The sequence below is a fragment of the Gavialis gangeticus genome, unplaced genomic scaffold (assembly GCF_001723915.1).
Source record: "Gavialis gangeticus isolate Ggan-Ray unplaced genomic scaffold, GavGan_comp1, whole genome shotgun sequence".
In the NCBI taxonomy this organism is placed as follows: Eukaryota; Metazoa; Chordata; order Crocodylia; family Gavialidae; genus Gavialis; species Gavialis gangeticus.
In genome coordinates, this window is record NW_017729027.1 from 4,833,484 (window position 1) to 4,859,760 (window position 26,277).

The 26,277-nt window shown below is 43.5% G+C and overlaps 1 protein-coding gene across 3 annotated transcripts in view; it reads right to left on the reverse strand.

The window, feature by feature from the left end:
* LOC109299899 (serine/threonine-protein kinase MARK1-like) overlaps positions 1 to 10,082 on the reverse strand; it is a 52,779-nt gene extending 42,697 nt beyond the window's left edge. Inside the window, exons 1-3 of one of the 3 annotated variants that reach the window (XM_019520395.1) lie at positions 9,912 to 10,082; positions 9,674 to 9,875; positions 8,338 to 8,516 (exon numbers count right to left, since the gene is read on the reverse strand). In XM_019520395.1, coding sequence (XP_019375940.1) covers positions 8,338 to 8,516; positions 9,674 to 9,875; positions 9,912 to 9,994 — 464 coding nt within the window. In that variant the 5' untranslated portion in view covers positions 9,995 to 10,082. Of the gene's footprint in view, positions 1 to 8,337; positions 8,631 to 9,673 lie in introns of all 3 variants that reach the window. The other 2 variants (XM_019520394.1, XM_019520393.1) reach the window with 2 other exon arrangements.
* Between the last annotated feature and the right edge of the window lie 16,195 nt (positions 10,083 to 26,277).

The window sequence follows — 26,277 nt, forward strand, 5'->3', positions numbered from 1 at the left end:
TCACAGTTAGGGGGGCTAGGAGCTGGAACCAACTTCCAAGGGAAGTGGTGCTGGCCCCTACCCTGGGGGTCTTTAAGAAGAGGCTGGATGCCTACCTGGCCGGACTCATTTGAGTCCTGTTTTTGTTTTGGGGTTTTGTTGTTCTCCCGCCCTGGCGGGGGGTCGGGCTAGAAGATCTACTAGGTCCCTTCCGACCCTAAATCTATGAAACTATGAAACTATGACCCGTCTCCATCAGCCCATCTCCATTCTCTCTATAATTGCTCTTTTGGTATTTCAAGACTGTTATCAAATCCCCACTCAGTCTTCTCTTCTCCAGACTAAATAATCCTAGCTCTTTCAGCCTTTCCTCATAAGTCTTGCTTCCCAGGCCCCTACTCATTTTTGTCACTTCGCACTAGACACTATCCAATCTGCCCAAATCCTTCTTGAAGCACGGGGCCCAAAACTGGACACAGTACTCCAGGTAAGGCCTCACCAGTGCTGAGTAGTGGATCAAGGATCACATCCCTTGATTTGCAAGTGATACTTCTCTTAATACAATCCAGTATACTGTTAGCTTTTTTTGCAACAAGAGCAAACAGTTGGCAAATATTCAGCCTATGGTCTCCTTTAGCCCCTAGGTCTTTCTCTGAAGTACTGCAGCCAGGCCAATCATTCCCTTGTCTGCATTTGTGCATACAATTATTCCATTCCGAATGCACGATTTTACACTTGTTCTTGCTGAATTTCAGCTGATTGATTGGGAATAATTTTTACAGGTCTATCCAGGTCATTTTTGGGTCATTGTGTCTACCCTCCAAGAGTGTCTGCATATAGTGTTGTATCACTTTAGTTTCTAACCAGAGACAAACCCTTTCTTTGTTTTATCAAAACTCTGGGAAAAATATTGAGTGTTTAGATCCTAGTTTCCCATTTGTTGCGAACTGTATTTATTCTCTGTTAAATTTCTCCCTCAGGAAGCAAATGTTATGTCATTGTGTTCATGAACTATAAAAGGCAGAGAACTGAGTTCTGCTTTTCCTATGAAGGAGCATGAAAGAAGAGAAGAGGGTACAGATTTCTCAGATACAACCATCCTTGATGTTGTTGATGTAGACAGGATTTGCCAAAGTAGCAAGCAGTGATGCCTTTGGCTCAGAATCACAGGTGAGATGGTGTAAGTTGGCAAGCTGCCTGTATGGTTTTTTTGTTTTGGGGAGTATCTGGCATCCCTACAAGTCAAAGACCAAGAGCCAGAACCTGAACCCACTGTGGTGACTTTTCTTTAGTGCAGGGGAATTCTTGCCTGATGTAACCTTGATATTGGGAGCCATGTCCAGAGGCTTTCTACATGTTCCTCTGATTCCCATAACAACCCCCTGGTCATCACTGCTAAAGCTCCTCTCAACCATGTTGGAGATAAGGAGGGCAGAAAACTTGTTCCAAAAATAGAATAGGGCAGAAGCAACATATTTGTGGTTTCTTCCCTAAGTTGCAGCAAACGCTTCCTGGAAGTCCCAACCTTGCATATCCTGAAGTGTAAATTAACACAAGACTTAGTGAAGGATGATAATAACTAGAAGGAAAGAAAAGTGAATGGGAGGAAAAATAATATAGTATTGAAACAATAGAACTGTGCATTTGCAGAGGCTGTTAATCCCAGTGCTTTTTGTGTTTATATGTGTGCATGTCTACATTTTATTGGTTCCAGGCCTAATAAAACTGCATGGTTAGAATTTCTGCAGCCCACACTGGAAGTCAAATGCCAGTGGTTTTAATATTAACATTTTAGTGAATTTTATTTTAAAATTAAATAATTATCTGAATTGCAAACACTCCTGTGCCCCAAAACTTTGAAACAAGTTTAAAATGGCTCTGCTCATGGCCTGATTCCATATGTAGTGATACTGTGTACTTTTAAGCTGTCTATTTGTGGGCACTACAAATTGGACATTTCTTTTAGAGTTTGAAACTCAGAGGTGCACTGTCATGATTTTTACTTCACTACAATGATTCATGTTACTTTGTGTCCCCTCAGCTGCTATTCAGCTGACTGAGCTGGGGGATGATAGTAATAAAAATAGTGTACTTTTTTGCCTGATAAATCTGATAATGGTTACCATTACAGTTTACATAGTGTTAGAAGTTATTTTGCCCCAAATATGCAGCAATTTCTTTTTTCCAAGGGAACCTTTCCAAAAAATGGTGCAAGCTTAAGCATTATCATGATTTTTTTTCTTGTTTCCACAACAGCTTTATAGAGGCCTAAAAGGCAGGCTATGATATTCCTCTAGATCTTAGGTCCAGTAGCAATGGAGATATTAGAAATTAGACTGGAAAAAGTAAAGACAGTAAAGGGCAATGTAATGGATGGTAACTGCTCTGAAGCCCAAGCATATTGATTTTGGAAGCAGGAAAACCTCTGTAAAATGTAGGCTTGTAGGGAGCCTAGAGAGTGACCAAAGGTGCCATACAAAGGAGATGTAACATTTATTAGTGGTAAACATGGGTAAAGTCAATACTGTTAGTGAAAATGATGATTCAAGTTCATAATAAAAAATTTAGGTGAGGGAAACCAAAGTAACAAGTTAGGGATCAAGTTTTTCTGTTGTACTAGAAGTGATCAAGAAGCTGACTGGCATTTTCTCTAAGTCTAGGTTAAAACTGAGGCATAGCACAGATACAACTTTAGTAGCGCCAAAAGATGACTTTATGGCTATAGGCAGAGATGGAGGCCAATATTTGGCTTCTCTACAGCTGTTTACATAATTGACTTCAATTTACTGATGAACTCTCTAGAGTATTGTTTCTCAACATTTAAACTCAAGTCATCCTCCTATAACTTTTCTGAATTTAGGAGCACTCAATTTCAAAAACAAATGTATTCATTACAGTCCATTTTTGGACTACAGAAAAGCAACACAGAAATTATTCTGTTGCAAAGAATTCAGAAACACCACAACAGGCCAGATTGTTTGTGACACTATGGCTCCTATTTGGAACTTCTAGGTTTGTCTTGTAAACAATGTGTAGGTGTTTGCATACCTAGGAGTGCTCATACTGTGGAGCACCCTGGATGTCATGGCACCCTAGGTTGCTGTGGCAAGCCAGCTGAAAATCACTGCTCTACAGCAGCGATAGGCAACCTTTCCTGGCCAGAGTGACCCACCAAGGGTCAGAAGTGGGTGGGTGGGTGCTAAGACTGACCCACAGCTGAGGCTTCTTCTTTCTATGGCAGCACAAGGAGGAGTGCCCACCACTGGTGTTTCTCCCTAGAATGGCACAGGAAGAAATGCCCACTGTCGAAGCACCAGGTCTGCAGGCCACATTTTGCCCACAGGCCGTAGGTTTCTCACTCCTTCTCTAGAGCTTAAGACTGCACAGTACTGTGGTGGCTTCAGTCATTCCTTTCAAATAGGACCCAGAGGATGGTCCAGGCAACTGTTCCTCTTTACACAAGCTCTCAGCTGCAGAGTTCCACAGGGTCTATTTTGTTCCTGTCATCCCCTTCAGCACCTCTGTGATACCATCTTTTGAAGGCAGTGAGCTGCCCCAAACTCCACAGGCAGCTGAATATTTAGAATGGGCTGCAGATCCTTCTCCGGGGAAGCAACTAGTACTCTTGCAAGGATGTCATTAGGAGGTCAGCATCTGGCCAGAAAGCAGCTGGCTTTAAACTTGGTTATTGTTTTGAAAGAGGAAATTCTGTGAAAAAGAGGCAAGACAGATACTCACCCCCACAGCCCTCCTTTCATCCAAGGGATGGAAAGCCTTGGGTTTTTGTTTTAACTCGGTTTTGTTTTGTTTTAACTCTTTCACTTGAGAACTAGATAGTGTGAGTGATAAGTTTCTATTTTTACAGCCATCTTGTGCGGAACTCTCTCATTCCTTTTTATGAGGACTTATCCATAGTAATCCAGGTATTTTTTGTTTTCAGACTGAATTACTATAAATTACTAATTCTGGAACCAAATGAAGAAGAAATTCAGAGGCTCCAATTCATGTGGAATACAGCAGTTCATACCATCACATGCTAGGCTTCTGCAAATGTATTTAGTCCTGTGAGCAAATCTCCCTGAAAGGTTCCCAATCTGCTTGTGTTGCTGGCTTAAGGCCTTATGCCTGGATTTTAAAGCTATTCGCAGGTCAGGTGCCAGCAGTATCAGTGACTACATCTATACCCATGACCCAGGAAGACAGCTCTGTTCCATTGGGATGATACAGCTCTTAAGACCCATGACAAAGTGGCAGAGATACAACTTTTGCTAAAGGGGACTTGACCGAGGAACAAGCTTCCAGAGGAAACTAATCAGTATGTGACTACTTCCAGGATGTACTGCAAATTTCCTCCTGACAAAGCTTTCCCAGCAAAACCATGTGAACAGGGAAGAGGGAGAAAACAAACAGTGCTCCTCCCTACTGTGCACAGTTGTTTTTTGAGCAAAGCCATTTCCACCAGTGAAAGGAAGGGGGATAAAGACTAATGAAATTCAGAAGGGATGTGGTCATGGGAAGAACTTACATACTGAGCAGATGGTCATTAAAGACAAACCCTAAAATAGATTAGCTAGAGAACTGGGAAGGCAGTGATATGTCGGAGGAGTAAGGGAGAGTCCTTTGCAGGATGGCGAGCTGTATATTTCTAGGACAAAAATACACCATTTAAAGGATTAACTGAAGTAAGACATGATTAGGACAAAGTGACCAATATCTGGAGGTACTTATTGCTGAGTCACAAGCAATTAGCTATTACTCAAAGCACCAGATGTGCTTGAGCCCTTTCTTAAGCTGCCTGGGCCAGCTTTGTATGAGTGTGTAATGTTGCCTGGTGATTACTGTTAGGATGTGGTGCATTTGTTGGAATGATGGAAGAATGATGGAACAGAGCTGCTTGCTTTGTGTCTTCACTAGGGAGTAAGTGTATGTCATCACCTTGGCAGTGTCATGCCCTGTATGTCTTGAATGTGCCTCACCCACCTGTTTTGATACGTATGCTCCAAACCCAGAAACATGTAGGTGCGGCTGTTTTAAGTGCGTCCCTCTGCCTTCAAGACCTCAGTATCCAGCATGCCTGAGAGAGACCTCTGTGGAGTAACCCAGAGTGACCTTAATGACATTTCTGAAACTGGAGTGTGTGTGCAGGAGCAGATGAGCAGCCCATGTGTAGGGTGGTCTTGGTTGGAAAATGCTACTGCTGTGGTGTAGATATGACCTAAGGGTCTAACTAATTTTTGTGCTCCATTCTTCATGTTACGGGCCCAGTTGTTCAGCGATAACAGAAAACAACAGCTTCCAGATATGTGCTACCCCATATTCGCCCAAGGTGGGACTTCACCTGGCCTCATAATGATAAGTCAGGTCTGCTGAGCCAGCAAAGAAGGTATGCCCTCTGTTACTGATCAAGAGCTGAAGTTGACTGCTTTCCCCCTACTCTGGAGCAAGCAGGTAAGAAGAACATGATGTGAGATTCCATGGGTATAGACAGAAGCCATAAATCCCTTTACCAATGTAATTTATTTGAATCCAATCTTTATTTATGCCAATACAAATCAGATATAGAACTACACTTGTTTAAGTCAGCTGCCTACTGTTATCCTGGGGTAGCTATTTGTTCAATGAAAACAGGCTAATGAGGGTCCTCCTGCAACCCTAGTGGTTAAGTGCTGCAATTGTACTTACTCAGAACAGATCATCTGGAATAGCTGTTAGTCTGTTTACCCTTGATCCCAGTGTACTTTACAATGGTTTCCAAAACCTGTGTGAATTACACTGGTATAAATATGTCATCTGTCCAGGATCTATATTACAGTTTCTTCCCAAGTGTGCCCTGCAGCTAGTATAATTCTGTGCTGCCACTTACTCAAGCCAGGTTGACAAGTCACAATGTACCTCAACATTTCATAGTTTCTAGGGTCAGAAGGGACCTGAGCAGATCATCTAGTCCGACCCCCCGCCATGGCAGGAAGAGCACTGGGGTCAAATGACCCCAGTAAGGTGGTCATCCAACCTCCTCTTAAAAACCCCCAGGGTGGGAGCCTGCACCACCTCACTTGGAAGCTGGTTCCAGACCCTAGCCGCCCTGACCGTGAAGTAGCGCCTCCTGATGTCCAACTTAAACCTTCCCTCCGCCAGCTTGTGACCATTGTTCCTGGTCACTCCTTGCAGCGCTCGGGGGAACAGGGACTCCCCCAGCGCCTGCTGATCCCCCCTAACCAGTTTATAACAGGCCACAAGATCCCCCCTCAGCCTTCTCTTTTGAAGGCTGAACAGGTTCAGGTCCCGCAACCTTTCCTCATAGGACCTACCCTGCTGTCCCTTGATCATACGAGTGGCCCTCCTCTGGACCCTCTCCATGCTGTCCACATCCCTCTTAAAGTGCGGCGCCCAGAACTGGACGCAGTACTCCAGCTGCGGCCTGACCAGTGCCGCATAGAGGGGGAGGATCACCTCCTTGGACCTGCTCGAGATGCATCTGTGGATGCACGACAAGGTGCAGTTGGCCTTCCTAGCCGCCTCCCCACATTGCCGACTCATGTTCATCTTGGAGTCAATAATGACTCCCAGATCCTTTTCCACCTCCGTGCTGACAAGAGGGGAGTTCCCCAGCCTGTATGTATGGTGCCGATTGTTCCTCCCCAGGTGCATCACCTTACACTTGTCTGTGTTAAACCCCATCCTGTTCTCCTCCGCCCATCCTTGTAACCTATCTAGGTCCAACTGTAGCCTGTTGCTCCCCTCTATTGTGCCCACATCCCCCCACATCTTAGTGTCATCAGCAAACTTGAACAGGGTGCTTTGCACCCCCTCATCCAAATCACTGATGAAGATGTTGAACAGGGCGGGCCCAAGGACCGAGCCCTGTGGGACCCCACTTCCCACGTCCTTCCAGGTCGAGAAGGACCCATCCACTACCACCCTCTGGGTGCGACTCTCTAACCAGTTGGCGACCCATTGGACTGTATGGGTGTCTACGCCACAGTCCCCCAGCTTCCTAATGAGAATGGGGTGAGAGACAGTATCAAAAGCCTTCCTGAAGTCTAGGAAAACTATATCCACTGCCACCCCTGCATCCAATGATTTAGTGACCTGGTCGTAAAAGGCCACCAGGTTGGTCTGACAGGACCTGCCGCTGATGAACCCGTGCTGGTTGCCCCTGAGCATGCAGTTCCCTGCTGGCCCCTCCTGGATGTGTGCCAGAATAATTTTCTCGAACAGCTTGCCCAGGATCGAGGTAAGGCTGACTGGCCTGTAGTTCCCCGGGTCCTCTTTCCTCCCCTTTTTGAAGATGGGAACCACGTTGGCCCTCTTCCAGTCCTCCGGCACCTCTCCAGAGCACCACGAGTGTTCATAAAGCCGTGCCAGGGGACTTGCAATGACCCCAGCCAGTTCCTTTAGGACTCTAGGGTGAAGATCATCCGGGCCGGCTGACTTAAAAACGTCCAGCCCCTCCAGAAGCTCCCTAACTAAATCCTCACTCACTCTAGGCCCAGGTGAGCCTCCCCCGGGGCCCAAAGGGGGCCCAGCAGGGAGGTGGCAGTTCTGGTCCTTACTGAGGAAGACAGAGGCAAAGAAGTTATTAAATATGTTGGCTTTGTCGTCTGGCGTGACAACCAGATTCCCCGTCTTGTCCTGCAAGGGCCCCACATTTCCTGGGGCCTTCTTTCTACTCCCTATGTATTTAAAAAAGGACTTCTTGTTGTCCTTAATCCGGGAAGCCAGCCCCTGTTCCATCTCTGCCTTGGCCTTCCTAACCATCCCCCTACATCCCCGAGCAACTGCTGAATAGTCCTCCTTAGTGATGACCCCTCCTTTCCATTGGGAGTAAGCCTCCTTTTTGGCAAGGAGACATTCCCGGATGTTTTTAGTGAGCCATGGAGGCTTATATGCTCTCCTGCCCCCTTTGACCCTCCTGGGGATTACCTTCCTCTGGGCTTGGAGGATCGTCTCCTTAAGGAGCGACCACTCCCCTTGGAAATTAACTCATACACCACATTTTGATTTGATGTGACAGCAATCTGTTGCACTCTAATTCCAAAAGAATCACAGTAAAACAGCACCACACTTTGTTTGTTACTACCCACCATATTAGCTTAGTTAACAGTATTTAAAAACCTCTTCCTCCATCCTTACTCCAGAAGCATCCACTCATCATACCACCCTTTTTTGAAAACTGGTTTGAAAATCCTAGATTTTTTGTAAAAATATTTTCTTGACATTTGGGAAAAATTCGGATCCTTTTTTGACTTCATATTTTATGTAAGGAAGGTGAAATCATTAGTTTCTATAAAGGAAAATGCTGTCCATTAGGAACCTGTATTTTGTCACTTTTATTTGAAAGGAGGGAAAGATCCCTACCTGTGGACAATCCCATGGCGATGCAGATGTTCAACCGCTGCCATGATCTGCCGGGTGTATTTTCTCACTTCCTTTTCCTCCAGCTTTTTTTTGTCACAGATTCTGTCCATGAGGTCTCCACCTAGGCACAGTTCCATCACCATGTAATAGGAGTTTTCAGTCTCCAAGGTCTCATATAGCTGAACAACATGAGGATGCTTAATCATCTGGTGTATCCGAGGTTCACGCTTCATATTTTTTAAAACGTAGGTGTCCTGCTTGGCTTTTTTCTTGTCAATGACTTTTATGGCTACCTAAATTGTAGAATATATACAAATTGGCAACACCTGTATCAACCTTAGCAACACAGATCTATCTTAGAAATGTTTCGGAAATAAGTTTATATGAGTGAATTTCTGGTTATTGATAGTGACTTTTATAATGTGATGACCCAGAGGGGACACATGAACCCTGTCTCCCTCTCCAGGGTCAAGAATCTGAAGAGCTAAAATCTGTCATCCAACACCCTATCTGTGTCTCTATCTATGTAATCCCCACTAATTGCAGTGGGAAATGTGCTTAGAGAAAGCTCACCCAAGCACAAAAAGGAGCATGTTCCCCAACATTAACTGAATTTGAATTGGCAAGCAAGCAACATCCTTTTTCTAACATGCTCCCTTAAGGTGCATAGATGGCAATGGAAAGACTGATATTGGTCTTTAGAGGACTTTGGGTCAGGCCCTGAGTAGTTTAGAAGATTATCCAGACATTATGAAACAAAATGAACTAAAAAGAGAACTGATAATGGTTAAAGCCGTGAAGGAAAAAAAAATACAGACAATGCAAAATTAATTGTAATCCATGCATTTCCATAAATAAAACTTGTGACATATATTCCTAGAAAAACTAAGCTGGGTAAATTATGTATTAACTATCATAAATTTTATCATCTACTATTGCAGTAGTTCATTTTTCTATAAGCTTTACTCAGTAGTTTTAAGGCTCAGATAAAAGACAAGGGCTAACTCTGGTAAGAGTGGAGTTACTCCTATAGCACAATTTCTTTCTTCTCTGAAAGGGTGATGACTTCATACACCAAGTGAATTCTGATTGTGCAGATGATCATACAAAGTTACATTCATGCATGTGGCTGATTTTGTGGGTTTTTTAAAATCTCTACTTAAACTGTACAGTCTATTTATGAAGTCAGGCTCAGTTTTAAAGTTCAGGGTGATCATTCACTGAGCAACTGCAGTGTGTGGATTAAGATAACAATCATCTATTTTTTCTGTATATATATGTTGCAATGAGATGAGTGGCAATCATTAGTTATGCTATTCTGTTATTCTGAGTTTACCTTCTCCCCGGTGAGGATGTGTAAGCCTTCCATCACCTTGGCAAAAGAACCCTTGTTGATCATTTTGCCCACCAGATAAGTCCCGACTTGTTTGGTGTGAGGGAAATTCTTCCCAGCCTCTTGGGGAATCTTGCTAAAGCAAACAGGTATCGGTATATTCCTGCTGGTTTTCTCCCATTCTGGCAATGTTCTGTCCAGGTTGCCAGCATCTGTGGTTATGCCATCAAATGTTGTTTTGACAGCTGTAGGCATCCTCAAACGGGTCAGATTTACAGCACTACTTTCCAGATGTAACCTGTGATTAATAACAAACACAGTCATTAAAACTGTGCATCGTGCAATGCAAATACTATCCTATTGACTGTGGAGCATCTAATCCTTTCCCTTTGAGTCTCCTTTTTGTCACTGATCTCTACCCCCAGGCATGCAGATCTGCTCAAGCAGAACCAAGCTGCAGATTATTAACCTAACCTGATACATGATGTCAATTAATGTCCCAGGGTTGCCAGCTCCGATGACACATAATCCCAGCATTAGCATGGAATAACCACTCCCTTTCAGTTAGAATAAGACTGCAAATAAATATTTACTGGATTCTCTGGTAATGCCAATCAGCTAAATTGGACTGCAAACTCCTTTGCTCTTTCTTTTTCTTGAAAGATAAAAGTACAGCTATTCATTTTAAAAACTTTATGGTAGCTTACATGTTTACAGGATTTAATGAAACAACATAGCAGCAAAGATCTAAATATATCAAATTTTATCTTCACATTTAAGTCACTAAGTTTTGGTTTATGTAAAAAAATATATATTTTAAGGAGATATTTTTAAGGAGATTTTGCATTTCTTGGAGCATTATTCATTTCTACAAAATGCGATTTCTTTCTTACATAAATCTTCATTTAAAAATATATTTAGAAAAAATATTTAGTCAAGTTTAATATTCAACATAAAGAATCGTTTTATTTGTCTTGTTTTATTTTGCAGCTTTGTGACTCATGTAGCTCAAAAAGGGACATAATCCTCTGGATGGGTAAATGGAAGGGGAGTGACAATTTATATTTAATATCTAGACATTGCAAACAAGTCATAGTTTTTAAATATTAACTTTATGCCAGTGGGTAGTTCTGTTGACTTAAATGATGCCACTGGGGGACATAAACGGTGTAAAGCCCCAACTACATGTTACACTTAAAGGGTGATTAACCAGTTAATCATGCCTTAAGTGGTAACCCAACCACATGTTCAATCAACTAATGGCATGATAAAGAGGAATAAGATACACAGTTATTCCATAAAATACATGGAATAACTTTGTAGTGCTTCCTATCATGCCACTAAACTGAACATGTGGCCAGTGGCCCCTGTGGCTGGGAGTCCCAGCAGCTAATCAGAGCTCCCAGCTGGGGGAGGAAGGAGGGGCATGTGCAGAATCAATGTGTTCTGCTGAGCCTGGAAGTTGAGCCTGGGAGCCCCCAGTTGACAGGGCTCCCAGCTGCAGGGCTCTCACACACCTCAGCAGCTTCAAGATTGCAGTAACTACAGTCTTCCTGCTGCGAGGATCCCTGGGGCACCCCTGCAGCTGGGAGCCTAGGTCGGCTGATGGAGCATGTTTCTTGCCAGTGCAAGAAGTGCATCAGGAATAAGGCATGATGGGATCTAATGTGCAATCCACACAATTGTATCTCTTGCAACACACATGTGCCATAGCAGGAAGTATGATTGTGTAGATCATGCATTAGATTTCATCACATTAGGAAAGATCTAACCCCTGTGCTCTTTCCTTCCCAGGGCAGGGTGTCAGACCCAACGATTTACTGAGGTCCCTTCTGACCCAAACATCTATGATATATGAACATTTACCTGTACATGTAGAGGGGCCCTAAGTGTTGGCAGGATCAAGGCAATGTATCTCCTTTTCACATAGCTGAAATGTCACTTAGCACTCACTCCTGTCACTGACCAAATGATCAACTACAAGCAAACTGAGCAAAGTATGGTCTTTTGTAAAGTATTTCAATTTTAGTATTCCTTGCTAGGCAAGGAAGGAACTTGCATTTCTAACTAAGGTAAGGCATTGTGGGTACAGACAGAAGTGCAGCTCCCTGCTGTAACTGAGAACACTTTGCAAGAAGTGTTCTCAGTCGCAACGATCCCTGGGACCAAACAGAAGTTCACTGTTGGTTCCAGGGGAGAGGGGAATAGCAATGGCCCTCCTCTCTCCTAGGCTGGTCTTGTTTCAGAATGGGGGGGTAGGTGGGAAAGGGAGTTGAGGGACCTCATTCTAGGAGTTCCCGAGCTGGTGCTGGAGGGTGGGGTGGGTGAATTGGAACCCCCCACCTCGGGAGGCTCCAATACACCTGCCTCACCCTCCAGCACAGGCTGAAAAGCCCCCAGACTGAACTACCTCCACTCCCTTTTCCCACTCCCATTCTGAAAACAGTGACAGGCTGGCAAGCAGTGCAGACAGAAGTTACAGAAAAAACCTCTATTTTGCAATGTCTTCATCTGACCCCGCATGCAACGGGGGTTCAGATTTTCATCCAACTGGACATTCTGGAAGCTGTCTGCAGCTGTGCACTTGTGTTTGGTCATGGCTATAAACCACTTTCTGTGACCATATGGAGCGAAAATTGTCATTTCTGCCTGCGCCCTTTATTTCTGATCCTTTATTTCAAGATACTGAGACAAAGGAAAACAGCAGTCTTCTATTTGAATTAAAAGAACATGAGAAATGCTTTTTTGAGATGTGCTTACTGTTGGCTATGCCTTCTTCCCTACATCCAATTCCATTGTTCATTGGCTTTCCTAGTGAAAACCAAGAAGAGAGATGTAAAATCATTTTAAAAAAATAAAAAAGGGACCACAGCATGAAACATAAAGCCCATATTTCTGGCACATTTCAGAAGAAAGGAAAAAACCTCTTTAAAAATATAACAAACCTTAAAACATGATAGCTGGCTAAGCTAACTATTGCTATTATTGGGGAAAGGCCCAACTTGACACCTTGAAAAAATGTTGAAATAGAGAAGCTTCCAAATACATCTTAAAGTAATTTTTGGCATAGTAGAGAATTAAGAAAGGGAGTGAGGGAGCAAAAAAGCATAACTCTTGTGTTGAGGAGTCTGTTACTCCTATTGAACATACGCCAGCTGAAACTGAAATCTTGCATGAGAATGGAGACTCAAACCAAAGCCAGTAGTGTCCAGATTCACTGATCTTGTTGTTATGTGCTTGGGTGCACTTTATATTGAAAAGTCCCAAGAGGAAGAAGCAATGGAGTCAGAGCTTCATTAGTGGATACCTGCCAATAAATAGATTTCAACAGAGAGGCAGTTTCAGAACAGTGCTGGCAATAGCCACAGTCTGCCTTAAAAAGTCAAAAAACACCCTTGTTTTTCCCCTGTCAAAAGCAAGGCCCCTCAATTCTCCCCTCCCCTACACACTTTGTATTCATTTGAAAAAATATTGTGCAGAGGCAAAAATCAAAACTTCCCAAAATTGAAGATGTACTGACTTTTCTTATCAGTAATTGAAAAAATTAACCTATAAATAGTAGGTTAGCTCTTGGCTTGAGGAGAAACATCTCTGTTACTTAACTGTTATACTGTCAATTATTCCTAGTATTATACTAGTAAGGGGGAGAAACTGAAATCCAACAAGAACAGATAGAATCACAGATGTCACCCACAGTATTTCTAGGTTTGGCCCTATAGGTGAAATAGCTGCTAAGCTTTATAAAAATGGGTGAGGCTAGGTAAGCAATCCTAATTATGTTCAGGATGAATAAAGCAGCATGAGGAGGAGTTTGAAACCCGTCATCTTTGATTTTCTCCTGTGATGCAGAAAAGCCTGTTGACATATCCAAAGGTTTATGTTCTCCAATACAGTTTAGGAAGCTGGCTGCTGGCTTTCTGCTATCCCATGACAGAACCCCAGCTTCTCTAAAAGTGGTGGTATATATATATTTTTAAATACTCTCTTGATTGTAGGTTCTTCTAAGGATGCTGGGTGAGGTTTTTCTCAAGTACCAAATGCCAGGTTTGAGAAGCATTTCAGCTCAGAATTACCACTGATTTCAATAAATACCTCTAAAAACATTGCCCTTAGTGACTTACGAGTGAAAGACTTGGGCTCCAGAGTCAGTTAGGGGCACTTTTGTAAATCCCACCCACTGACATTTGTGTGTGTTTCCCACTAAGCACTGCCATCTGGTGCTTAAGCTAATAAAGCCACTCACTCACTTCACAAACTGGGTCTGCTTTTAAGTAGCTGGAGGTTTTGAACTGTTCACATTTCCACATGGTTTAGGTTAGCTGATTGTGGTTTATGAGTGTAGACACATATGCTCAATGAGTCATTTTCATTTCTAAAATCTTTTAAAGTTCCAAACTGAGAAGTGGGGATTTCCTCTTCAAAGAAGGAAATCCAAGATGGTGGCCTTAATGTGGTGAATAGAGCAAATCACTTAAAGGAAGGAAAAAAAAACCCAACCTGTTCCTAAATATATGAATAGGAGAAGTGAGGAGGGAATTTATCTAATGGCAGCCTCACACTCTAGATTGTAATAATTCTCAGGTTCTGGAACCACTTCAGTCTCATGCTTCATAACATACCCAATACATGTCCTTATTACTCCTGTAACACCTGACATAGTGTATGTTATTTCTGACTTCTTATATGGCTTTTGGCAGCCACAGAGTTTACTTTAGTAGTTACTATACGTACAAGTGAAGCAGCTTTTCTGCAGGATTTACGCACTAAAATGTGTTAAGGGGGTTAAGAAGCTGTACACTTTTGGGGGTCTGGTTCTACTCTTGCACTGGTGTAAATCAGACATCTGTGTCAGATGTTAATGAAGTTACATAAATAGCATGACTTTTAACCATGGGGCTGCAATATCATTTGAAGGGTGCTGTGCACTATTAGTACAGTTACATGTGCAAACATCCAAATGTGATTCACAGATAAAATCAGAGATTTTATATTGGAATACATAGGGCGTGTCTACACGTGTCACTATGGTGACGTTACTGTGCCATGATTTAGTACTTCCTTCAGGAAGTACTAAATCGTGGCGCAGTTACAGCCTGTACTGTGTCGTTCCCGCAGTGCATGGTTATTTTTAGCAGCTACTTCACCATAGTGGTGCGCTATATCAGGGGATCATGTTGCTATGGCAAAGTAGCTGCTGGTCACATATACACATCCACAGACACTATGTTGCGGTAGCATGTTGCTATGGTGATGTAGCATCATGTATAGACATGCCCATAGTGTCCAAAACATTGAGCTGTTTTGATCTTTCTGAATTCTTTAAACAGAATTGCTCTATTATTTTTCTGTAGTCAAAAACTGAGTGAAAGCAAAGAACTGACATTTTCCAAAGAGTGCCTTGCATTTAAAAAGGTTGAGAAACATTGCTCTAATGTGTCAGCTAAATCAGGTCCATGGCATTTTATTCATAACATTTATTTGCCAAATGGTACTTTACTAACATGGGAACAGCAGCCATAGGAACAAGTAGGTTAATATTTTGTAAGTACTAATCTGATCCAGCTCCTGTGAAAGTGAATGGGAATTCTTGTACTGTCCTTATGAGGAAGTGGATTAGGCTATAAAAGACCATTATTTGTTTTAAAAAGATCATTATTGATTGTAAAACACTTGAATTTGTTCATCATAATATTACCTCACATGACAATATGTATTGCAGTAGGGACTCAGGACTGTCTGTTTTACTCTCCTCACCTATACCACTGCTGCACTGATAACCTCTCCTTTAGTGATTTCTCAGACTAATAGTTAAATCGAAATCAATATGAATAGATTCACCTTGCTGACATTTTTGCCTTCTTGCTATATCATATCAGGCTTCTATATTAATTTCTCCTCTTGGTTCATTAAGAATCAAATAATCTACTTCTGTACAAGAGATTATTTTACATTTCACAAATTATTTTGCACCTTTAGTTAATCCTTGTCAACGCTTGATGGCTATTGCTGATAGGATTAATACAAGTCAGGCCAGCTTTTACTTTGTCTTTTAGACAAGCTCTCCTTTGTTACCTCAGCTTATTGGTGTTGGTTCTTCCCAAGTATGGTATTCCTTTTCTCACTGCAGAAAGTGTGACTGTGTCATTTCAAGCCATAAAGAAGGTGGTGTCAATCTTTGAAAGTTTCCTAATATGTGAGGCAGCAGCAGAGGTTTCCAAGCAGTTTCTCCCTCTCTCACTGTTTTCATATGAATGTTAATGCATATGATGCATAATATTTTGAAAAGGGTCTCCTTCACACTGTAAAAATGTCCAGTGTCTTGCCTTCATGTTCAATCTATTCTTAAGAAAGGTACCATAATGACTGCCTGAGCCACTGGCCCTCCTTTTACTGGTGGACCAAGCACAGGAAGAGTACTGGCAATATTTTATTGATATAAGATGTCCCCACTAGGAAAGGGAGAAGTTGAGAGCATTTTTCACAGAAATCTGGTAGCAAAAGTGGAAAAAAATTGGAATTAATACTGTAATTTTAAAGATCACTGGCTAAGTGGGGATTTGAATGTGTTATGTTGACAGGAGAGATACCTAATTGGAGAGGGGTCACTAGCGGTGTTCCTTTAGAAGTGGAAAAGACTTCTAAAGAAAAAAAATCGTGGTGAAAAATATTTCAGCATTTTTGACCATGGTGGTAATTTCAAAAGTGCTTGTTCCATTTTCAAAAGTGACTTTATCTCCTATATCTGACTGATTGTCAGTGACACTCAGATTCCTAAAAGTCTAGGAAACTTAAAAAAATATTCACCTCAGCTCCAGTTATAATAAAGTTATGTGCATGAAGGAGAACTTACAAGACATTACTAATCATGTAAAAAGGCATTTATTTTATTGTAATGTATGTCTTTCTGTAAACATTTTTATGCATGTTTTGAGTCTGTTTGTGCTTTAGGTTTATTAACCATAACTTAAAACTGTATTCCAAATCCAGGAGTGCATTTTAATATACCCCATCATCAGCAACCCAGGCAACTTCAAATCTAGGATTCCCTTTTCACTCCATCAGCAGCTGCCCACCCTTATGAGTCTCCTGCACATTCAAAAAATGAGCTTTGCAGCATATTCTTGAGGTTATCAGTATGTAATCCATTTGTAATTCCTTCATAGTGTCCCATGTCATGTTCTTGAGATCTTATATTTTAGAGAAATGTTTTGCAACATGTTCTTTTGCTTCCATTTAAATCAACTGGAACCTGAGGTAATTCTTTCCACTAGTTTATATGGTCATATGACCTCTTCTTTATGCCTCCACCTGCCTTTGCTATCCTATTGGTTGCTAAACATGTCTATACTAAAATACATTGATGCAAATTTCTAGAGGCCAGGAGCTGCAAAAAACATAAAAGAAAGCATGGTCACATAATTTGAAAGTTGTTTTTGGAAAGAGGAAAAATACCTAACTTGAGGGGGCGGTGGAAAAAAATGTGTTGCATTCAGGGTTAAACAAATGTCAGGAGAGCTGATTTTGCCATGTATAATTAGCTGATGATAATGCTGGATGCATCTCTCTTTGGTACTCAAAGAGTTGTTGTGAATCTGGGCTAACTGATTTAATTCAAACTTCACATCCAAAATGAGCTGGATTTTGCTTTCATTGATTTGTCAAGTAGGGTACAACTTTGGATAGCATACCCAACCCCTGGTTCTCGTCACCCTGAGGCCCAGGGACCCTAAGGCTGTTGCATAAATTTGAATAGTGGCAGCAGGTTTTTCATCCACTATTTCTAAATAAGCAAACTAAGACGTTTCCAGTAATTCCTCTGAGGAAATGTGTCCTTCATTACTTTGATTCTGCCCATGGAAAGAAGTGTCTATAAGCCTGGAAGTAGGATATACATATGTTGGAATTTAACAATCCACTCTTGCATTTCTTTGTTTTGCAATATTTTCCTGATGACAAGTTTACTGATGTGAGAGAATCTATGACGCCAGTCCTATCCCTTTGCTTTCCTACCATTTGCCCAAAAGCTCCAGCATAATATTTTATGACAGCCTCTGGGGTGGGATCAGGAGACATCATTTTGGCCTAATCATTACTTTTGCAAGTCCTTTATTTATCTTAGTTTATTTCTGGAGTCCTGGGAAGGAAAAAGCAGGTACAGAAGTTAAGAGCATGATTAGGGGACTGAAAATGCATCTCACTGCCAGTATACTTGCTAGAAGAATTCCAGAGTTGTGACTGAGTGCTGGCAAATAGATCCAATGTCAGATTTTTGGGAAAGGAAAAAAAAAAAGTATCACACCATGGCTGCATCTACATGAGGTGCTGATTACTCAGTAGCTCATTACTACCACCCAGAAGCATCACATGGTATAACACGTGATGCAATCCTACTGCACAGTAGTAATGAATTACTGGGCAGTCAGCATCACCTAAAAGCCATTCAGCAATGCTACTACACAGTAGAAGCATCTACACTAGGCACTTGACTGCACAGTTGTTACTGTGCTGTCATTTAGTTCTTGTATATACTATATGACTGCGCAGTCAGCGTCTCATGTAGATGCTACTACTACAGATACTACTGCATAGTAGCACTGCCGAACAACTTTTGGGCCACAATGACTGTCCAGTATCTTGTTACTACTGCGCAGTAACATCTTATCATGTTTTGTGCCATGTGATGCTACTGCATAGTAGTAATAAGCTACTAAGCAGTCAATGTCTCGTGTAGACACAGCTAAGGTGTGATACTTTTTTGTGAAAATCTGACATTGGATATATTTGCCAGCACTCAGTCACACAACTCTACAATTCTTCTAGCAAGTATACTAGTACTAAATAACTGCACAGTAACAGTAATATGTAGTCAGCATTTCACATAGATATGGACCTCGAGGAATAACTCTAGCGTTCAGTAAAGTGTGTCCAAAATTGTGTGCGACTTTTTAAACACTAAAACTCTCCTTGCTCCAGAGAGCTTACAGTCTCAGACCAGGCTTGTGAGGACCTATAAATAAATCAATAAACTGAAGATACAAAGAAGGCAGAGCTACTCAACAGCTAATTTGCCTTAGTCTTCACAAAAAAATTAAACTGCTAGACATCTAATAGGGTTGATCTGGATAAGGAAGGGCACAAGGTGAGACAGGGGCACTACGTTAGCCCTTTTACAGCCTTCTGGAAGAGGATCCATCTCCCATGACTTCAGGGGCAACACATAGGGGATGCATGTGTGTGCACGTGCACTCCCTGAGCATGGCAGTGTACCCCCTGTGGGTGGTCACTGCTTGCCACCCCACCACTGACACTAATGGCGGCATCTGCGGGCAGTCCATAATTACTGCTGGCCACTGCAGTCGCTGCTGGTGATGCCTAAGGGTGGTTGCCAACCCCTGGTTGGTGCTCACCATCCCACCCCCACCTCCCCACCAACAGTGCTGGCGGCATCTGTGGGAGCTCCATGCTTACTGCTACTGGGCTCCCGCCACCACCACACTCCTGCCACCGCCAGTGCAGCTGTGCCCCCCCAGCTGCCAGGGGCACGCGCTGTTCATGCATGACTTTATGAAGATTATTGCCAATTTAGAAGGGCTTGACAGATTGGAAAGTTGGGCTAGAGCATTAAGGACGGAGTTCAGTGTGAACTAATCCAAGGTGCTATACCTTGGGAGGAATAATTGAAAAAACAAATACAAAATGGAGGTCACCTGGCTGGATTTCAGTTACCTAATTTCAGTTTCATAGTTGGTAGGGTCAGAAGGGACCTGAGCAGATTATTAAGTCCAACACCCTGCCATGGGCAGGAAAGAATGCTGGGGTCAAACAACCCTGGCTTGGTGATTGTCTAGCCTCCTTTTGAAGACCTCCAGGGTAGGAGTGAGCACCACTTCCCTTGAAAGTTGGTTCCAGATCCTAGCTGCCCTGACTGTTAAGTAGTGCCTCCTGATGTCTAGCCTGAACCTACTCTTAATCAATTTGTGGCCGTTATTCCTAGTTACTCCTGGTAGTGCCCAGGGGAACAGGGACTCTTCTGTTCCCCACAGGTCCCCTCTGGTAAGTTTATAGATGGCCACCAGATCCCCTCTCAGTCTTCTCTTGTGGAGGCTGAACAGGTTCAGGTCCCGTAGCCTCTCTTTGTAGGGCCTGCCCTGCTGCCCCCTGACCTTATGAGTGGCCCTCCTCTGGACCTTTTCGATGGTGGCCACATCCCTCCTAAAATGTGGCACCCAGAACTGGACACAGTACTCCAACCGTGGCCTGACCAATATCACATAGAGGGGGGGGATCACCTCCTTGGACCTGCTTGTGATGTATCTGTGGATACATGACAAGGTATGGTTAGCCTTACTGACTGCGTCCTCACATTGGCAGCCCATGTTCATCTTGGAATCAATAGCGACTCCAAGATCCCTTTCTGCCTCTGTCTTGATGAGAAGGAAGTTCCTCAGCCTATAGGTATGCTGATGGTTCTTTCTCCCTAGGTGCAGTACCCTGCACTTGTCAGTACTGAATCCCATCTTATTTTCATTTGCCCACCCCTGTAACCTGTCCAGATCTAGTTGTAGCCTGTCCCTCCCTTCTAGCATGTCCACCTCTCCCCACAACTTAGTGTTGCTCATGAATTTGAGCAAGGTGCTTTTCACCCCCTCATCCAAGTCACTGATAAAGATGTTGAACAGTATGGGCCTGAGGACCGAGGCCTGAGGGACTCCACTGCCCACATCCCTCCAGGTTGAAAATGACCTGTCCAGCACCAGTCTCTGGGTGCGGCCCTCTAGCCAATTTGAGACCCATCTGACTGTGTAGGCATCAGTTCAACAGTTGCCTAATTTTTTAATGAGAATGGGGTGAGAGAGTAGAAGCATTAGGTACAATATGTGGGAAGTGATAGTGCCTTTCTGCTAGGTACTGGTTAGGCCTCATCTAGCGCACTGTGTGCAGTACTGGCCTCCACACTTTAAAAAGGACATGGAGAAGTTAGAGAGGATCCAAAGGCAGGCAACAAAGATGATCAAGGGCTTGGAAGGTAAGTCCTACAAGGAAAGGACTAAGGAGATAAACAGGCTCAGCTTGTGGAAAAGGTGCTTAAGAGGGGACATGTAAATACTTGAAGAGGGAAAGCACCTTTTCTTTCCTGCTGCAGAGACTAGGATGTGGATAAATGATTTGAAGTTGCAGCTAAGTAAATTTAGATTGGATATCCAGAAAAACTTCTTCACTGTGAGAATAGTGAGGTAGTGAAATACACTTCCCAGGGAAGCTGGGGACTCTCCATCTCTGGAGGTGTTCAAGAAGAGGTTGGACAGCCACTGGTTGGGGATGATATAGGTGCAACTATGCTTGTATTCTACTGGGGGGGGGATTTCCCATGATTCTGGGCTTTGTTGGTTGCTTCTGTCCCCCCTTGCCTGCTTTTTTCTGCTTTTTGCATCAGGGTGTTTTTAAGCCTTCCCAGAAGCATTGGGTATTGGCTGTAGCTAAAGCTGGGGATTTCAGTTGGAGTGTGCCGATTTTCCTGCTAGGAGCAAAGCCAGAGGTTTGTGACTAGAAGGTCTTACCCCATTGCTCAGGGTGAGACCAATCCCTTATTTGAGGTAAGGAAGGAATTCTACCCCAGGGTCAGATTGGTATGGACTGTGGAGGTTTTTGCCTTCTTCTGTAGCAGCCCTTTGCCCTGGACCTCTTGAGCATAAATTGATAACATGTTATAGAAGTAGGACATTGGCTGCCATGGTTCCCTTGTTTTACCTCTGGCAGGCCTGGGTGTCAGGGTTCAGGGTAGTCTTATGCAGAATTTAGATTATGGTTTTATGGGTTGGTTCAGACAGGGATGATCCTGCCTCAGGCAAGCGTTTGGACTAGCTGACCTCTGGAGGTCCCTTCCATCCCTACTTGTCTATGACTCTGATGGGTGGGGGTAGAGGATGGTGGCCTTGGATTAAAAAAAGCTAGTTTACCATCAGGAGTATGTATATTTCATCTAAAGGAAGTTGAAGTGTATTCAGTGTGGTAGCTCACCGTGATTTGAAAAAGAGTAAGCTGAGGGAGACTGTGCAATGGGCACTACCATGTATCTTATTCATATGGGTTGTACTAACCTGTATGTTTGCCCAATATGCGCCATGTGTTTTTGTAAAACGCTCAGCACTGGAGCAGTAAGGCCTCCTGGATATTACCTTGTTACTGCCCTCTGACCTCTCAGGGTTTGCCCACTCTATTATCTCACCTGCCACATGTTGATATTATAATTTTATAGGAGGGCTGCCCATAGGAGGCAGAAGTGGGTTTTGAGGCAGCAGGTCCTTGTCTGCACCAAGGCCTCCCCAGCCTTGGCCCACTTTACTCTAGCGGGGTTTTTTTCTGTCTGAGGTTCACTATACCAGGACCCCAGGCTCTTAGGTTCCAGCTTGCACCTTGCAGGCTCTGGGCCTCTTGGCCCTCTAGTCTTGCCCCTAGCAGGCTTTGGGCTTGCAACCCCTAGTCTTTATTGCCAGGTATTCAGTCCTCTGCCAAGCAACATTTCTCTTTCTGAAGGGCCTAGAAGTACTCTGTGTTGTGTGTCCCTGAAGTACCCTGGAGGTTTCTAGTCCTTCCCCGATAGCTCTATCTGGTTGTCTAGTTTAAACATAAACCAAAACATGAGTGTCTACTCCCAAAAACAAAAGGCTCCCCTTCCAGGGTTTATCTTGCCCTACAGTAGCACTACTACAAAGGCTTGAGGTACTTACCTATTGCTGCTCATAGTGCAGGGTTTCTTCCAGCTCCCCTACAGTCTAGAGCCCTTCCTTTGTAAGCAGCTCAGACTAGCTCTTACTAGAGCTCTGCTTCCTGCAGCTCCTATAACTAGATTCTCCTCCATGCGTCAGAACCTTGGTTTATGAGTCTCCCTGAGTCACCTGATCTTCTATTTCCGCCCCAGGCCTGTCAATCACTGCTTGCACCTGGGGTGGATGGCCATTTTATTTAAGGCCCCTTTGCTGCTGTAAGTCTATTAGAGTGACTGGAGCTAGCTAGTTGATCCTGGGCTCCCATTTCCCCTCAGTAATGTGGCAGAGGCCCTGTTACAGGTTTATAGTTATGCTCAGAGTTGGCTGTGTTTAACTGACTTTGTAGTTAGTTTCTATTACTGAGCCTATGCAGCTTTTGACAGCAGTTTAATGATATTTAATGAAGTTTCCTTGTATACAAATATAAGATAAGGGGCTCTTTCCCTGTGCTGATTAGGCAGGGGGGTAATCTCATCTTTTGTTCAAGTTAATATGGTATGTAGGTTTGTCTAAAACCTCAAATGCTTTGCATGGTTTGCTCAATCTGTTAATTTCTCGCTGACTGCTCAGAGGCAGGGATGTCCACAGGGTATCTGGACAGTATGAAAGCAATACATCAAATAACAAATTAGGTCTCTTTTGGAAGACTCACCTGAGAGAAGGTTCTTCAAGAATACTTTACCTGAATCCTGCTGCCTGCCTTCATGTGTTCTTGAATAAGTGGTTTCTGAAACTGTAAAAAAAGGAGAAAATAAGCATCCAGAAAGTGAGTAGAAAAGTAGAGGGAACCTTGCTACTGTGACACTATTATACATTACTTGCCTACAGTAAAAATTTTAGTTCCTTCACAGTAGAGCCCAGTAGAGACTCTTAACATTGCTCTGGCAATGTAACGAGGCCTTAACATTTAGTGTAAATGTAGGGAGTCTTGTTACAATTGAGAAGGTGTCTATTCATTCTTAAAAGGCTTTGAACTTTAAGCTTATGAGTACTCCCAACTGATTCCAGGTAAGAATAGGTCAGATCTGGGAATGCATAACTTCTGCCCTCTATCAGATATTACATTTAGGTCCAGTCAGGGAATTTTTAATTACATAATTTTCCATTAGAAAAGTTAGTTTTTCAAAACTGAAACTTTATTGTATCTCAGCTTCAGATGGAATTGCTAGTCAAAATAAGAGTGAGTGGATCCTCCCCTTTCCTGAACCACGAATACACTTAGGTTAGAGCATTTACCTGGGATATGAAAAATCTGGATTCAAGTCCCTGCTCTTACATCTTCCAACACTGTTGCTATGATCCTAGGCATTATTAGCTATTGAGATGTGGGTCTTCTCTCATGGTCATTTCTGCTGCATCTGTTCCACTTTGTGTAAATAATTAAATATTCTTTGAGCCAAAGATTTGATCTCTCAAGTCCTAAGTTAATGACCTACCTACTGGGTATTCTGGGGCAGGTAGTGTGTTCTCTTTTTAATTATTTTTTTAAGAAGTAAAAATGAAAAGTTCTTGGCTTCTTGATGCAGAACAGGAATGTTTTAGAAATCTTGAAAAGTGTCCTTGACCTTAAAAAGACTGTTTCCTAGCTGTAATGAGAATGAATGATAAGAAATGGCCAGATCTTATTGCCACTGAAGTTGGAATGAAATTTCCATTTGATTGATGTGCAGAAAAGATCTCCTTTACTTTATTGTGGGTATTGACAAATGAAACTATACCTCATTAGAAGGAATGGAAAATTACTGGGGTTCAGTTGAATCTGCTGTGACCATTTCATCTGTCTGTTCTGTCCCACAATAAGTGGAAAATAGCTGCATTTGCCACCTGTTTCATAAAGGAATATTTTATTACACTTCAGCTTCATGTATTAGAGGTTGGGGCAGACAGATGAAACAGGTACAGCAAATCAGCTGATGTACTTGTGAGTAGCAAGTTGACTTTTCACCCAGGGTTCAAATTACACTTTGACTCTTGTGGGGGTTGTAGGCAGCAGTGGCAGTGGAGTGAAGCCACAGGGCAGCCCAGGCACAGGCTCCGGGCAGCTGCAGCAAAAAGTGCCTGGCAGCAACAAGGGGGAGGAGCTGCTTTTCCCCTGTGCCAAACAGCAGTTTCTGCTCAGCTGCTGTGGGGGCTGTCGTCTTTTATGGGGGAGCTCTTGTCTCTTATGGGGGGTTCAGCCCCTCTGAGCCCTTCCCCCCACCATAATTTGAACCCTGCTTCCACCTTCTATAAAGTACATTTCTTTAGTCTGTGGATACTCTAACATGTTTAGAGAAGAGCAGACTGTTGTTAATGTGTTGCACCCCAAGGTTCCCCCCTGTGGCTGGATCCCTCTCCTCTGGTACTTCCGAGGCTTCCACCCAGATGGAACCCATGGTTCCAGCCTCCGTTCAGAGGCTCTTGGCTGTTGGCTATTGGGGCTGTCTGGCACAACTCTGGCACATGCAATCAGGAGCATTGCAACCTCCCCTTGTGAGGTTTGCTCCATACTGGAGTCTCTGGAATCCCAGATAATGAAGCTCTAGATTGCAGTGCAAAGGCTGTGAGCTATCAGGGATGGTGAACAGGAGATTGACTCCTACTGCCAGGCCCTTTACCCCAGGACAGAAGAGTAACCTGGGTCTCCTGCCACGACTAGGGAGGCCAAGAGGGACTCCCATACTGTCCAGCAAGGGGGCTGGACAAAGGTTGTCTCCAGCCCCAAGGCTCACTGTACCAGGGTCACCACCCCCCTGGATCTTTGCAACAGGTATGAACCTCTTGCAGCACCTGCAGAGTTGCCAGCTACTGCAAGTGACCAAGAAACACGACCAGCTATCATCCCTAAGATGAAATGCAGAGTGGTCATTGTGGGTGACTCCCTCCAGAGGGGGACTGAGGGAGCGATCCATTGCCCCAACCCCTTAACCCAGGAGATCTGCTGCCTCCTGGGAGTCTTATCTGGGATGTGGGTGAGAGGATCCCAAAACTTATCTGGCCCTCCGACCACTACCCTATGCTCCTTATCCATGTGGGCACAAATGCCATGGCTCAGAGCAATCCCAGCCAGGTTGTAAGTGGCTACAGGGATCTGGGAGTGGGGCTCAGGAGGTTGGGGGCACAGGTGTTTTTTTCCTGAGTCCTTCCAGGTATGGGGCATGGGCAGAGGAGGGAGTGATGAATTGAGGCAGTAAACAGAAGACTACAGCACTGGTGCTACTGTCAAGGCTTTGGCTTCTACAACCTGCTCTTTGAAAAGAGAGGTAGTGCTCTGTTGGGAAGAGATGGCCTCCACCTCACTCCACTGGGGAAGAAGCTCTTTTCAGCCAGAATGGCTGACTTGCTAAGCTCACTGGGAACTAGGCAAAAAACCATCAGAGCAAGCTCACCAAGCATCAACCACAAAACCAGCAGGTTAGGATGCTCAAGGGAACCCACTGCTACCCCAACCCAGGAACAGAGTTTCTCCATGAATGCAAAGAAGTCTAGGGCCTCCAATGGCACACTTAGGTGCCTGTACACTAATGCTAGGAGTTTGGGGAATAAACAGGAGGAGCTGGTCCTTCTGTTAAACAGAAATGTCTATGATCTCACAGAGATCATGGACATCTGATAGGACTCCTCCTATGACTGGACAACTATTATAAATGGCTATACTCTGTACAGGAGAGATTGTGCTGAAAAAAGGGGAGGGGAAGGAGAAGCTACATGTCCCTACAAGCTGAGATTGGTATCCAAGGAGGACAACTGGAGACCCTTTGGGTTAGAATACAAGGAGAATGCAGTGAAAGGGTTACAATGGTGGGAGTCTACTACAGACCTCCAAACCAGGAACAAGTGCTTGACCAAGAATTCACCAAG